The sequence below is a fragment of the Anser cygnoides genome, chromosome 1, assembly GCF_040182565.1.
Source record: "Anser cygnoides isolate HZ-2024a breed goose chromosome 1, Taihu_goose_T2T_genome, whole genome shotgun sequence".
NCBI lineage: Eukaryota > Metazoa > Chordata > Aves > Anseriformes > Anatidae > Anser > Anser cygnoides.
In genome coordinates, this window is record NC_089873.1 from 121,287,028 (window position 1) to 121,302,839 (window position 15,812).

The 15,812-nt window shown below is 42.1% G+C and overlaps 1 protein-coding gene across 1 annotated transcript in view; it reads right to left on the reverse strand.

Annotated features, from left to right (window-relative positions):
• Positions 1-15,812, reverse strand: part of OTC (ornithine transcarbamylase) — a 33,870-nt gene that overhangs the window by 13,929 nt on the left and 4,129 nt on the right. Inside the window, exons 4-6 of the mRNA XM_013190906.3 lie at positions 9,662-9,800; positions 8,987-9,068; positions 2,631-2,718 (exon numbers count right to left, since the gene is read on the reverse strand). Coding sequence (XP_013046360.3) covers positions 2,631-2,718; positions 8,987-9,068; positions 9,662-9,800 — 309 coding nt within the window. The remainder of the gene's footprint in view (positions 1-2,630; positions 2,719-8,986; positions 9,069-9,661; positions 9,801-15,812) is intronic.

The window sequence follows — 15,812 nt, forward strand, 5'->3', positions numbered from 1 at the left end:
ATAAGTCACTAAAAATATGTTCACAGCAGAAATGCTTTCAACCCTTACCTTCAGCAATTATAATAAAAAACGTGGACTTTTATAACTCGGTGTCCCCTTTGCTTTAAGTCTCAATCTTAAGTATTTCTAAGGCCTTCAGAGCCCTAGACACAAAGCTGTAAATATTTTAAATACCCTCTGGGTTTACTACAAGCATTGTTTTTTTTATTCTCACATTAACTGAATGAGGTTGGCATGTCATCCTTCATTCACAAGATATGCCAAGGAATTTATAATCATGTTGTTCTTTTGGGTAAACTACTCAGTCTTGATTATGCAAAGTCAATAATAATTCCGCTAATGAGAGCAGGACTGAAGCAGAGCACTTGGGGCTCCGTAGTGATTTGGGAAAGCCTTCTCTCCACTGTCATAGGCAAGTGCTGTGACTCAGCAGAGCAGAAAAATCCCCAGGTCAGGGTCTTGAATAGCAACTTGATGTGGAAGAGGGGAGCAGTGACAGCGAAACGGTGGGGTGAGGGCTTGCACGGGAAGTGGGAACTTTCTCTACCAAATGGGGACTCCTCTGGAATGGCTGGAAGATTTGCTTCTTTCCACCTTTTGCCTTATTTCTTGTAGTCTGTCCATCTTTCCTTTTCCATTTTGCTTGTGCAAGCAAAGGTCATTCAATATACTGCAAACTAAAGATTTAACAGCCCTTTATCACCCTATTTGGGAAGAAGAAAAAAAAATGGTCTACAGAAGACATGTCCTTTTGTGGATTAGAACAGGACTGGATTTGCTGTAGGGCTGGTGTGTGAAAGACAGAGAAGTTCCAGACAATGGCCCTGCGTGTCTGGTGGGATGGTGCTTGGAGAGGTTGTTGCAGAGGATCACTCTATAAGGGCCCTGACCACATCCTTATCCTTCCTGGAGGTTGAAACGAAGAAGAGGGGAAATCCTTGGACAATAATACTTCCATCACTTAGGAGGAACTATCTTTAATATGTCTTCCATTCACATTTAACATGACATAGTAATTAAATTGGGGCAATGTGCCATGATGTATGAAGAATTTCTTTTGAGGGGATGTGTTTGAATCCCCTGGCAGTGCACGAGCTCTACTGAACTGGCCAGGTGGAAGCAGTGACCTAGTATACCTCAGACTTGACTGATAAATCTCAGATTAATCTGGTCCCTTTGTAGGCTCATGAGTTTCCACAATTTTTGAATCATTTAAACTCATAGTTACTAAAGCAAGGCATTGGGACAGTTTCACTGAAACATCTAGATACTATAGCTGCAGTTCTTGTGATATTGGCAGTTATATACCTAGCAGGAAGTCAGCATTTTCACGCCTCAAGAGACTGAAATTTTGACTTTCTACTATCAACACCCATCTGTCCTCCACTTCAGCAGTTAAAGGCAGGAAATGAAAATTTTAAATGTTCTAATGTTTCATATTTTTCTTACATTTTCCTTGGGTTTTCTCATATAGAGAACAGCCACACAGTTCTCAGTCTCTCCCACTAGACCGTGAAAACTGTAATACACAGCGGGGCAATGGAACCTCGGCTGGCTGATGGCATATTTTGACTTGAGCCTGACAAACTTGACACTGCATATCTTTCAACAGAACAAAAAGGATCTTTCAGATGCTACTAACATTTCAACAGCTGAGCCTGAGAGAATCAACCCCAGGCTGCAAAAGGGCTTCCTAGAAAGAAGCACAATACCAAGGCTGGGTGAGTCTTTAATATATGGAGGGCTCTGAAAAACTGCAAGGGCATCTGCAGAAGATAACCTCATGTTCTGCCTACTTTGAGCTAAGTTCTTTCCTGCTAGGGCAATGGGGATAGACTGCTAGCTACCCATTCCTGTATGCATGTGGGACTTAGCATGATTAAGATCTTCCACGGGTGCTGGTAAGAGAGTGATGCCATAGCCCAGCCTCCAAGCAGTCCTGACAGTGAGTATGGCAGTGGAGGAAGGCACATGGCATCAAAAATTTGCTGCAAAGTGTTGGCCAAGATCGGTGCTGCTGAAAGAGGGGGATCAGAGTGGCCTTCAGTGCTCCCCTGCAGGTAAATTAAGGTTCACCAGCAGCTACTATAACTAGGATAAATAAAGTCTTTGCTTTCTGATTTTTTTTTTGATTTACCAGTCAGCTGTACTTCTATCTCCATGAGGAGCAACAGAACAAGAAGGTTCTAGTCTTATCTGAATATATGTGCCTTTATCAGCAGAGCTGTTCTATGAAAGTTTGTAATATGTTTCTGTTTGTGTGACTGTCACTCTCGTTATCACTCCACAACCAAAATTCAATAAAATTACCTCTTGTTGTGAGATGTTTTGGAGAGCAAGAATGGTTGGACTGATCATGTACAGAACTATAGTTTCTGTGAGCTGACCTGTAAATACTTAAGAATTTGGAGTGCCTTCTGACGTTTTCCATAAAGAAAATATTAACTTTGAAAAACCTGCAAGACAGGTTTCAGCCTGATAACTACTTCCTTAAACATTAATGGTGGACTTGGCAGTGCTAGGTTAAAGGTTGGACTAGATGATCTTAGAGGTCCTTTCCAACATAAACGATTCTATGATTCTGTGATCTACCAGATATATAGTGATCAGTCAAGTGACATCTTACCAACCTTGCTGTATCTGTGAGACTCTCATTAGTGCCCAGATGAATGTCTTGTGTTGTAAGGAAAGAAGGATGTCCTCCAAGGAGAGCAAATCCTACAATGAGGACAAATAAAAAAAAAAAAAAGAAATTAAACACCAGCACCTCATACTTACAACCAAGATTTCATGCAAAAGGTATTCACAGCAATGAAACGAAAAGTCGGCAGGGCATCCAAATGTTTCAAATGCTTAAAGTTGGGTACCACAAGATGCAAATAAGTGTGTTAGAATAAAACTCCTCAAATATGATGCTTTGCTAAAATTCCTGGGCATGAGATCTGATCTGTTTTCGCAGGATCAGTCATAGGCTACATATTGTTGAAATATGTGGCTTCCTGTTAAGAGTTAAGTAACCCATTCATCATGCTGAATTTCTACGACGTCTACTTCAAGAGACTTTGCATCATAGAACTAGAAAGGACCATCTGAGTCATTAGGTCTAAGTCCACATCCCTGCAACAAGTTGCAAGGATATTCACTCAGATAGAAGACCTTAAGTCTCCTCATATACCATTATAAACTTAGGCTTGGTCACAAATAACCAAGTGTCTTAAAAACGGTGATGTGACAGGGACAGAAGGAAAGATCTCGGGCACTGTCAGTATCTCTCCACCCTGCAATAGTAAGGAATTTACAAGGTGAGCCAAAGAACCAGATGGATTAGGTCTGAAGAATGAAATACATTCCCAAACAGGAAATCAGGGAAAGACTTGAGCATCATTTAAGAATATAAAACACTTTGGGAAACTGGACAGTATTTTAGACTGACAAATTTCACACTAAGGGTAAATCTCAGGTTCCATCATGCCTTATTTCCATTGCACCACCACAAGAAAGCTATCACAAGCAATCTGCTGACACAAACATAGAAGGAAACTGTTTTTTTTTTCACCATGCTCAAGCCTGCCTGCCTTCACCTGGTTTAAGTGCAAAGACTCCTTACACTGAATCTCTGTGTAAAGTCCATCATGGCCATGATGGCCATCGTCCATGGGGAGGATGGGCTCTGAGGGGGGTTGTTTTATAAACTTTCACAAATGGTTTAGCACAGGCCTAGCACAGGACACAGCGTCCTACCACTGGGAAAGTATGAAGCAGAGGATTTGAACTGGGCTGTAAGTAGCCCTGTAAGGCATTTACTGTGCAGTGGGAATGATTTTCCACGTAAAAACAACTCTCTGCTAGTAGAGAAACTGTCAGGGAGGTCTTGACTTGTCTCTAATACCCATGATGGAGGAAATTCTGGAGAATCCTGATGTGGAAACACTAACCTTGTTGAGACAACCCCTCAGAGGAGTGAGCCTCTACGGTGACAAAAAGCTAGACAAAAGCCCAGATTATTTTTATTGTTGTGAAGAGAAAGGCTGCACACAGCACAGAAGAGCAGAGACCCTCTTCTCTACCACAGTGTGATCTCTTGGAAGTGCTAACATTTTCTACTGTTATTAAAATAAATAAATAAATAAAGAAGCAAAAAGATTAAAAGCTGCTTGGGCTGGTTGTAGCCATTAGATGGCACTGCAGACATCGTCAGGACTGCAGCCTCAACACGATGTTTGTAAAGGCACGTCAAAGATTAAAAAATTGACCCCACAGCTACTCTTCAAAAATGATCAAACCAGTAATGAACACTGAAACCTTTCACAGCTAAAACCAAGCAATGAGGTTCAGGCTGCAGGCGTGGGCCCCACAGCTGGGCCCCTAGCACAGAGAAGCCCTTATTAAATTCCGTCCCATGCGGGAAGCAGGGTTGAGGTGAGGTCCTCCAATTCGGATCAGTTCAGCCAGTCTTTAGACTTCAAAATGAAACCTTGCCTTTTGACTGCCTCAATTTCCCTAAAAGTAGTATTAAAAACAATGATGCTCCAGGTCCCACCTGCAGGGCAACTCTCTGCTCCATCCATCCAGTGTATATTCACTTTTGCTAATGGGCCTGATTTTACTTTCCCTTTGTCATTATTAAGAAGTGCTCCAAATCACAGCGAGACTGGATTCAGACCCAGCAAACTTTTAAGAACGAAGCATCACTTATTCTACTGTTACTATTTGCTAATAGAGAAACATTATCAATATGTTTGTTGCTTCACCCTTCTTTCTTAGTTATTCAGAAGCCTTTTTGTATTAAGGCAGGAAAAATGTTTAGGTTTCCCCAGATATTTTCACCTCCTCTCTGCAGCTTAGCCACAAACACTGTATTTATGGGAACGTGCATGCAAACTGGTGCCTAGACGTTACAGCCTGTTTATTCAATACTGATTTTTAAGTCAAGATCTCTTGGATGAAAAGTCATTTGTAGTAACTTCTCCTGACAGATTTCTTGTTTGTTTGTTTGTTTGTTTAAAGTTATATATGATTATGTCAGTGATTTATACCAGGAAGTTCCACACAATACAACCGCTCTGCACTTCAGGCTTCTAAATGAGGACACTTTGGCAGATGTTTCACAGTCCAGGCAGGCTCCCATGGACACGTTCTGTTTTCTATAGTGATGCACAAGTAGATAAAGAGAAATCTGACCATTTATTCAGAATTGCCAGGCGTCAGGCAGCCTAGTCAGATCCACCACCTGGAGTCTGTGTACATAGCAGAGTCCTAATGTGTTGGGTTTCTGCTCATGAACTGGCCATCTGTGCAGGGCCTGGGAACATATTTCCATCCAAAACTTTCCATCTGTAAATATAGGAGCTCTGTGCTCTAGCTGCTGTGTAGTTGCAGGGGAAGTATCCATGCTTTAGATTCTTTCATCCAGACTACTGGCAGGAAAAAAAAAAACAACAAAAAACCTAAAACTTTTGAAGATATTCAGCAAAAAAGCACACTCTGGAGTGCTATGTTAAACTGGAAGATCTAATCCTCTTTGTTGTTGCAATTTGGTTGTATCCAAAGTCACTTGCTAAGTGTTTATATGGATCTCGGTATCTTCAACAAACCACAGTAAATGTTCATACTGGAGAGACAGAATAGATTATTATCTCATTACCAAACTTCTTACTACTGTTAATTTTTAAATAATGGACAGTTTTATGCCTCAGGCTGTGGTATTATTGATTCCACTTATGCAAATGCTTTTACTTAGCACATGAGTTCTGGTGGTTGTACAGACCTGGGTTAAATTTCCATTCCAGCCTGTCGCTGCTACATTGGGTAAGTGGGCCAAAACGAATCCTCTTGTTCACACACTGGATACACATTTATGGGGCTGCCTTGCCATCACCAGGAGCCATATACACCCATCTTCTCAAACTCAAAGGAAGGATCCTGTTTTATATTTCAAGGCATCTAGATTCGGATTTGTTAGTTTCCTCACTGCCAGGATGCCTGCCTCTCTGCAGGATGTACAAGCTACCAAGTATCTTTCAGTTTAGACTGATAACAAAGAATGTTTCTAGCTAACAATTACAGGAGCATTCCTAAAGCAGAAGCCTGCAACCTGATAATCATTTTTAAAGTGACCCCTCTAACTGGAGAGTGAGCTAAAAGAGTGCTCTTGCCCGCTTTGTAATGTAGCCAAGCTGAATAACACTAGCCACTCTAATGAAAAAGCATACTGTATATTCCTGCCGTGTAATATCATCCCCACTACATTAGAACATGCCAAGTGATGCAATTATTTCTGTGACAGTATGTAGTAGCCTTCAGGCATGGGCTTCATCTTCCCCTCACCCCCATGGTAGGAGGAGTGAGCTGGGAGTAATTCTGATGAAGCCAGTGGCAGCAAACCTCTATAAACCTGTCAGAACCTTCTGTATTTCAGTACAGAGGGAAAGAAGGTACACAGGGATTTTCTGCCCGCATTGTTCCAACTCTATTTCTTCCTTCTGACATACTGTCTGCATTCAGTGTCTGTGAAATGATAGGATTTATTTATAATTTGTTAGCTAAAATGTAACTTAAGCTGTTTATTTTAAGAGTACTAGTGACAAACAGAATATTTTACAATAAAGCTATAACACAAACAGGGCTTTCAGCTTTATGCCATACCTGAGGATGTTTATTTTACAAGTAATATACGACCATGTGGAATACTTTTGTTTTCAAAAAGTATGCAAGATTTTATACAGAATGGGTATGAGATTCTGAGTGCAGACAAATGACATTTACCAGTATAATAGCACAGATGTCACATTTCCCAATATAATAGCCAGTGGTAGCAATAAATATAGTAGGTGTTGTAAAACTGGATTTACTTTACCAATAGCCTATGGAAGTTATTTGTAGTTCTTCATCAAACTTACAAGACCACTACTATTCTGAAAATGGTAAAATAATACGGGTTTCAGAAATATGCGTTAGGACAAGATTACATTTGTTCAACAGGGTAAAGGGACCATGGATTATGCCACAGGGACCTATACATTATTCAGTACAGTCCCAATGCCATAAGAATAAAATATTTTAGAGACATAGCATATTGGAAAAGCAACTTCAGCTGTTCTGTTCTATTATAAATTCATGTTTATTTGTTTTTCAAGAATGGAGTTCTTCAGGGGCATAGAGACAGCAGGACTTCTGAAAAGACTTCCACAGTGTTCATATATGGCAGCATTCTAGACACTGCAGAGCAGATATTGCAACCAGCGTTTTCCAAGTTTCTACTCCTTTAAACTGAAACACATTGATTTTTATCTAATTGTTCCTGAAAGTTGCAAAGTTTGTTCAGATCAATCTGATCACCAGAACTTTGTCCCACAAGTGACCTCTTTCAACATCTTGAAGGTGCAGCTTTTGGGAAAAGCTATTTAAGATGACTCCTCTATTTTATAAGCAAACATTCCAATCCACTTCAATGTACACTCCCACTGGACATAAGGAAATTGGCAAGAAATTAGCTTATTCAGTGATAAGGAACGCATGTGACCCCACATTGTTTTCAGCTATAAATTACAAGGGACAATTTGTGTATGTCAAAAAGTAGCTGAAATATATAGTTTCCGTAGACAGAAAAAACTCGAGTCTGCCTTTGAAACAAAGTCTTAGGCTTAGTGGACTTAAGACCAAATAACTGAAGGTGTGAAGATAATTCACAGAAGTTAAACTGCATTAAACTCCCTTGTGGAAACTCTCACTCAGAAACAATTTGGTTTTATTTCACTGGAGCTTAATCCCCCTTGGATGATTTTATATGCATTAGCTCCCATCCTTAAGTTAATTCATCTGAACTTTCCTGAGCTTCCTTCTTCCATAAGCCTTTCAAAGCCAAGGACTAAATAGTGCTTCCCTCTGAATACAGAAGCAAGAAGGATAAACAGATTCAGAGAATTCAAGATTACCTGCTATTATAAGTATGGCAGGCAACAAGAAAATGGCCTAAAAACTCCAGTATTAAAAGGCAGGTTGCCCTTACAAAGAGGGAACGCGAGTTAGAAACACATTCATAATCCCTGCTTCATCTAGAGAAAATAGAAAGGAACAACAAGCCTACATAAAGACCAGGATGAGCAGGTAAAGGGCTGTGCTAGACAATATGAAGGCAAACTTAAAAATGCTTGCAGATGACCTATCTTCTTCCTCCTTACATTATTTTTACCTTTTCCTTTACATCTTGTAAAGAAATGTGAATACTCAACAAGTTTTCTGTCCCTTAACCTATGAGAAGCTTCTCCTTCCCCAATGAGTAAAAATGTACCCACAAGACAACCACCAATTCACAGTTATTCCTGGTTTTCTTGGAACCATGCAAACACATGAATAAACTATTTCATTAGTCCCACTGACTTCAGTGCAACTACCATGTAAATAAAGATATGCATGTGTTTCAGTGTTTGCTTTAGTGTTTTTTAGGACTGTATCCTAAAAGAATAGTGTTCCAGTGCCTCGTCTTATTATCCTAATACCATGGAATCTCCATCGAGTTATCTTCCCATGTAGGTAATCATGTTAAATTTCTTTTTTTCCCTAACACATATCAAGGCATTACTGTGATTCCCCATCTAAACACATACTCTGAAATGTGACAATGGTAATGCATAACGCATTAGAAAGATATTTATTAGAGCTTGCACAAGATGTAATTTGTGATGCTTACTAAAATTTATGTAGGGAAATATGCATATTGGTGGGAACTTACATCAGAAATGGTCACTTTGACCTGTTGCTTTATTTCTGGTCTATCATGTTTTGGAACGATCTGGCGAAATTTCAGTGGCCGTTAATATGCAAGGTGAAACACCATTAGCTATCATTCTTTTCCTATTTTTGCTTTAAGATATTAGGTGTCTCTTAATTAAAAAATGCTAGATACAAAATTATGTAGTGCTTTTCAGTGCATACTCACAGTATACAATTTCAAATAAAAGGTGACTGTGCCATTGCTCTGATATACCTGTTTCTGCAGATAATCTTGTTCTTGTACTTCTCTTCTCAAAAATCATGGCCAAAGCTTTTCCTTGCATCAAAGGTAAGTACTGGAAAACAGGAGTTGAAGGCATTTCAATTTTATAGTCATTATCAATTTTCCACTGTGAAAATACTTCTTGCACATTTTAATTCAGCATTAGAAAATTAAAACTTTTTTATTTTTTTTTTAACCATAACTTTATTCCTCTGCTCTTCAAGGACATCTAGCAACAGAAAAGGTTAAAGAGAAAGATCTAATTCTAGGGGCACAAAGACACTGCATTTTGGCACCCAAACTGATCTCCCATTAAGGAGAACTGTTACTAATTTTATTCCCATGCAATACAGGGAACTGTCTTCTATGTCCTACATTTAGTGCTGCATATACACCACGTGTACGTGGATGGGGCTGGCCAATAACAGGCCCAGCTATGCAACACTGCGTAACTTTTTCATTTGCAAAGTCCTCTGCAGTATTTAAAGAATATCTCTGAACATTTTACAGGAACATTCTTTGACCTGTAGTATGTGGTTCACAGTATTAAAGAGCTTAGGTGATGATGTTTAGGACAAGCCAGCTAAATTGCTGGTTCCCAATATCTTTCAAAACAATATTTATTTCAATATCTGAGTGACCCAAATGTCATTTGGACGATTTTACCTCTCCTTTGTGCTTTATCCTTTGTTTCAAATCTGAAGCCATCCACAGCAAATGCTTCAGTTCCTCAGCTGTGTAGTTCTGTAGAGTAAGGAGGTCACGACCTTTCAGGCTTACATTCATTTGAGATGGTGGCCCACGCCTGTGTCAAAAGAACAAAAAAATATGCTTTTGGCATTTGACACAAAATTGTACTCGTGTTAAAGCCAATGAACAAGTAGCTGAAATCTCTCTCGCTCCCCTCATTTGACCCAGCTGGATCAGCTTGATGGAGTGCCTTAACTGGTTTCAGTAACTTCTGTCATGCTGGCACAACATGCCACAATGCAGTATATTGATCACCACAGTAACAGCGTCTCAAATTGTACTATACACCGTACATTAGATGTAGCTTCTTTTGCCTTCTTATGTGTATGACTTGACTGTGTGCTGCCTAATCAAATAAAGCCAAACGCGTAGCCACTCAGGGCTCGGTGAAATGGCTTACAAGGAGAATATAAAGCAGTCCTTTGGAGCACAGAACATCGAGGAACTGGTCTTGGTGTTCTCTTTCCCTCCTGCATGTTTTGTGGTTGGGTAAGACACGTGCAATCTTCCACCCCCATATATACATATTATGGCATTTTTATATATGTCTTTTAAGTACCCATGGCACTGGGGATGAGGGTAACCAAACTGAAAACTAACAAAATAGCCATGTGCTCTGGCCCTTCTCCTACCACACCAGACATTCAGAACATGTGTAGTTTATTTACTTAGGGAGGGTACAGTACCTCCAGCCAGATTTATGAGTTTTGAATCACGTGGAATGGGATGTTTATAATCACCCACAGAAGTTTCACAATATAATTTCTGTTATTTTAGGTGAGGTGTATTAATGAAACAGTTGAGTCTAAGCCTGTGTTTCCACTGGTTTAAGATTAAGACTAGAGTGACAGATTATCTCCTTCTCTGGCACTGTATCTACAGCCCTCCTTAGTGTAACACAGATTGCGCTGTACTCTTGCTGAAGTTTTGGATGGGTGCAAGCTAAATATATATTTCTTTTTAACTAAAGGCAGCATTTTTAAGCCGATCTGATGGAATGGAGTACAAAGCAATGCAAACAGCTGCTTCTGCAGCTACGGGTTTTGTATTTCCAAGTAGGTTCCCCTTGAGCTCACCTCCGAGGCCAGGCTCAGCTACATCACCTGCCCATTGTCATGCTTCTGAGCCCACAGTTAGGAAAATTCAGGAAAATATACCATAATTTCTGTTCATTCTTCTGTTAATTCCGATGAATAAAAGCTCAGGTAGTGGATAGGCCTATGTGGCTTCTAAAGATTTTGGTGTTGGTTAAATCTGAAGGAATGGACTTTTTCTGCAGAATTCTGTTGTATAGGCTCAAATTGAAACTGAACAGAGAAGACGGCATCTCTTAAACTAATAGCACCAAACATTATTACTGTTAATTTGACAACGCAGTACAAATTGCATGACTTTTCAAATCATGTAGCAGAACTTTTTCCTTTAATTGAATGTTGTGTCTTTTCTTTCTGGACACCCTTAAGAGTTCTTTAGATAGACATTATACCACCACCATTATTAAGAAGACTTTTTTCACAGTGAAAAGGATTATGTGTAACAGCAGGAACGTGGAGAATATTTGAAGAAGTAGCACACAAAATACAGATGCCCTGGAGATTAATTTTGCTGGAGCTCAGTACATGCTGTCATATATCAGGGTAATGTGCTCCAGAGATTATGCAGACGGCCAGAGGATCCACCACTAAGCTAGCTGAGCATAAAGCACCACAGAGGTTCCCATCAATGTCTACAATCAGTCTCTGCACAGGTCCTCAAATTGCAGGAGGGATGGACTTCTATGAAGCACTGTTCAGAAAAGGGAATGGATTTCTTGCTTTCTAAGTTTAGAGTGATGTTGCCCATGTATTTTCTTACAGTGTTACTGAAAAGTGATTCTTAACAGAAATGCAATCTGAATTGTATGCATGACTTCATTAATACATATTTGTCAGTAACATTTAAAATAATAACGCACATTTCCAAGACATAAAGACTAGTGTTCACACCACTACAATCATTAGTAAAATAAAGTTACATATTTTTCTCTAGGTGTTATCCTTCTGTCCCTATGCCTGCCTCCAAACTGAAGTAAACTTAGAAACAGTTAGCAAGTGCCCAAATGCCACGTTTTTGAAACTGAAGTGGGTATTACAGAGCATTATTACATAATGCTTTCCTGTACTTCTGTATTTGATAGCTGCAGAATAGAATATACCTGGCATTAGAAGAAAGGTTGGGCATTTATGCATCAAGTAGCTTCCACCATTGCTTGAAAAACAGCCTGCTAAGGTATGCTATTGAAATCCATTCCTGTGAATACCAAGGCTCTAGCTTGATATTCAAGCGATTGGATATGACTTCAATATGTGCATTCTGAAGGAAATGTAGTTTAATGAACGTGACCTTTTAAAAAATATTTTCTCAGAAGAGGGATTTGCTACTCTGTCCATTTTTGGGGAACGAAAAAATACTCATCCTGTTTTAACATCTATGCACTTGCTTGCTGCATGGTCACTCTATTCTCCTTCACTGCATCATTTCCAGTCACAGAACATGCCAACTTGGAAGGATCTCAAAAGGATCATCAGGTCCACAAAGGACCACCCAAAAATCAAACTCAGTATCTGAGAGCCTCGTCCAGACATTGCTTGTAATCTGGCAGGCTTGGTGCCATGACCTACAGAGCCTGTCCCAGTGCCTGACCACCCTCTGGGTGCAGAGCCTTTCCCTAACCCCCAGCCTGACCCTCCCCTGTCCCAGCTCCATGCCGTTCCCTCGGGTCCTGTCGCTGTCCCCAGAGAGCAGAGCTCAGCACCTGCCCCTCCGCTCCCCTCGTGAGGGAGCTGCAGGCCGCCATGAGGCCTCCCCTCGGCCTGCTCTGCTCTGGGCTGAACAAACCCAGGGACCTCAGCCGCTTTTCATATGTCTTGCCCTCCAGACCCTTCACAATCTTTGTAGCCCTCCTTTGGACACTCTCTAATAGTTTTATGTCTTTCTTATACTGTGGTGACCCAAACTGCACACAGCACATGACGTGAGGCCGCACCAGCAGAGAGCAGACCAGGACAATCCCTTCCCTTGACCGGCTCACAGTGCTATGCCTGACACACCCCAGGGGATGGTTGGCCCTCATGGCTGCCAGGACACACTGCTGGCTCATGTTGCTGTCAACCAGAACCCCCAGATCCATTTCCACAGGGCTCCTCTCCAGCCTCTCGTCCCCCAGTCTGTACATATATCCAGGATTGCTTCATCCCGGGTGCAGAATCCTGTTCTTGGTCTTGTTAAATTTCATACAGTTGGTGATTGCCCAGCCCTCTCATTTATCAAGATCTCTCTGCAAGGTTTCTCTGCCCTCAAGGGAGTCACAGCTCCTCCTAATTTAGTGTCATCTGCAAACTTACTTAGTAAACTTTTGAGTCCTATGTCCAGGTCATTTATGAAAACAATAAAGAGAACTGCCCCTAAAATGGAGACCTGGGGTACTCCACTAGTGACTGGTTGCCTCATGTAAATGTAATCTCATTTACTGTAGCCATTTGAGCCCAACCTACCAGCCAATTGTTCACACATTGTATTATGTATGTCTCTAGCTGTATGCTGTATGTTCTGTCCAGGACACTGTGAGAGACTTTACTGAAAGTTTTGCTGAAATTCAAAAAGATTACATCAAATGGCTTCCCTTGGTCAACTAGGAAGGTAATAGAATAAAATAAAATAAAATTAGTTAAACAGGACTTTCCCTTTGTGAACCTGTGATGGCTATAATCAATGACTGCACTGCCATTCAAGTGTTTTTCAATAACTCCCAGAATAATCTTCATAATATTACTAGGCACTGAACTGAGACTCACAGGCCTGTAATTACCAGCATCTCCTTTCTTGCCATTCTTGAAAATCAGGACAACATTTGTCAGCTTCCAATCAACTGGGACCTCTCCAGATTCCCAAGACTATAGAAAAATACTTGACACAGGTCTCATGATGATACCAAACATCTCTTTGAGTACCCTGGGATGAATCCCATCAGTCCCCATAGACTTATATGCATCCAGATGGATGGATGCTTTTGTTTCCAGTCTTCAGTGCTGCTGCTCCCTGAGTTTCTAATGGCAACCTACAATTGCTTGAAGGGAGTTTACTGCCGTTAAAGACAACAAAAAATCCTTTTACAAATATATCAACGCGAAACGGAGGACTAAGGAGAATCTCCATCCTTTACTGGATGCGAGGGGAAACCTAGTTACTAAGGATGAGGAAAAGGCTGAGGTGCTTAACGCCGCCTTTGCCTCAGTCTTTAGCGGCAATACCGGTTGTTCTCTGGATACCCAGTGCCTTGAGCTGGTGGAAGGGGATGGGGAGCAGGACATGGCCTTCGCTATCCATGAGGAAATGGTTGGCAACCTGCTACGGAGCTTGGATGTGCGCAAGTTGATGGGGCCGGATGGGATGCACCCGAGGGTACTGAAAGAACTGGCGGAGGAGCTGGCCGAGCCGCTTTCCATCATTTATCGGCAGTCCTGGCTATCGGGGGAGGTCCCAGTTGACTGGCGGCTAGCCAATGTGACGCCCATCTATAAGAAGGGCCGGAGAGCAGACCCGGGGAACTATAGGCCTGTCAGTTTGACCTCAGTGCCAGGAAAGCTCATGGAGCAGATTATCTTGAGGGTCATCACGCGGCACTTGCGGGGCAAGCAGGCGATCAGGCCCAGTCAGCATGGGTTTATGAAAGGCAGGTCCTGCTTGACGAACCTGATCTCCTTCTATGACCAAGTGACGCGCTTGGTGGATGAGGGAAAGGCTGTGGATGTGGTTTACCTTGACCTCAGTAAGGCTTTTGACACAGTTCCCCACAACATTCTCCTCAAGAAACTGGCTGCTCGAGGCTTGGACTGGCGTACGCTTCGCTGGGTTAGAAACTGGCTGGATAGCCGGGCTCAGAGAGTTGTGGTGAATGGAGTCAAATCTGGTTGGAGGCCGGTCACTAGTGGTGTCCCCCAGGGCTCGGTACTGGGGCCGGTCCTCTTTAATATCTTTATCGATGATCTGGATGAGGGCGTCCAGTGCACCCTCAGTAAGTTTGCAGATGACACCAAGCTAAGTGCGTGTGTCGATCTGCTCGAGGGCAGGAAGGCTCTGCAGGAGGATCTGGATAGGCTGGAGCGATGGGCTGAGGTCAACTGTATGAAGTTCAACAAGGCCAAGTGCCGGGTCCTGCACCTGGGGCGCAACAACCCCAAGCAGAGCTACAGGCTGGGAGATGAGTGGCTGGAAAGCTGCCTGGCCGAGAGGGACCTGGGAGTATTGGTTGATAGTCGGCTGAATATGAGCCAGCAGTGTGCCCAGGTGGCCAAGAAGGCCAACAGCATCCTGGCCTGCATAAGAAGCAGTGTGGCCAGCAGGTCTAGGGAAGTGATTGTGCCCCTGTACTCAGCTCTGGTGAGGCCGCACCTCGAGTACTGTGTTCAGTTTTGGGCCCCTCGCTACAGGAAGGACATGGACGTGCTCGAGCGAGTCCAGAGAAGGGCGACCAAGCTGGTGAGGGGTCTGGAGAACAAGTCTTACGAGGAGCGGCTGAGGGAGCTGGGCTTGTTCAGCCTGGAGAAGAGGAGGCTCAGGGGCGACCTTATCGCTCTCTACAGTTACCTTAAAGGAGGCTGTAAAGAGGTGGGGGTTGGTCTGTTCTCCTACGTGCCTGGTGACAAGACGAGGGGGAATGGGCGAAAGTTGCGACAGGGGAGTTTTAGGTTGGATGTTAGGAAGTACTTCTTTACCGAAAGGGTTATTAAGCATTGGAATGGGCTGCCCAGGGAGGTGGTGGAGTCACCATCCCTGGAGGTCTTTAAAAGACGTTTAGATGTAGAGCTTAGCAATATGGTTTAGTGGAGTACTTAGTGTTAGGTCGGAGGTTGGACTCGATGATCTTGAGGTCTCTTCCAACCTAGAAATCTGTGATACTGTGATACTGTGAGTTACAGAAATTGCCTAGTCATAACCTCCCAAGCAGCAACATCTGTTCACAGGTCTTGTTTTACCACTTGGCACCACTGAGAAGTGTATTGAGTAGTATCTACCACTAACTTCTGCA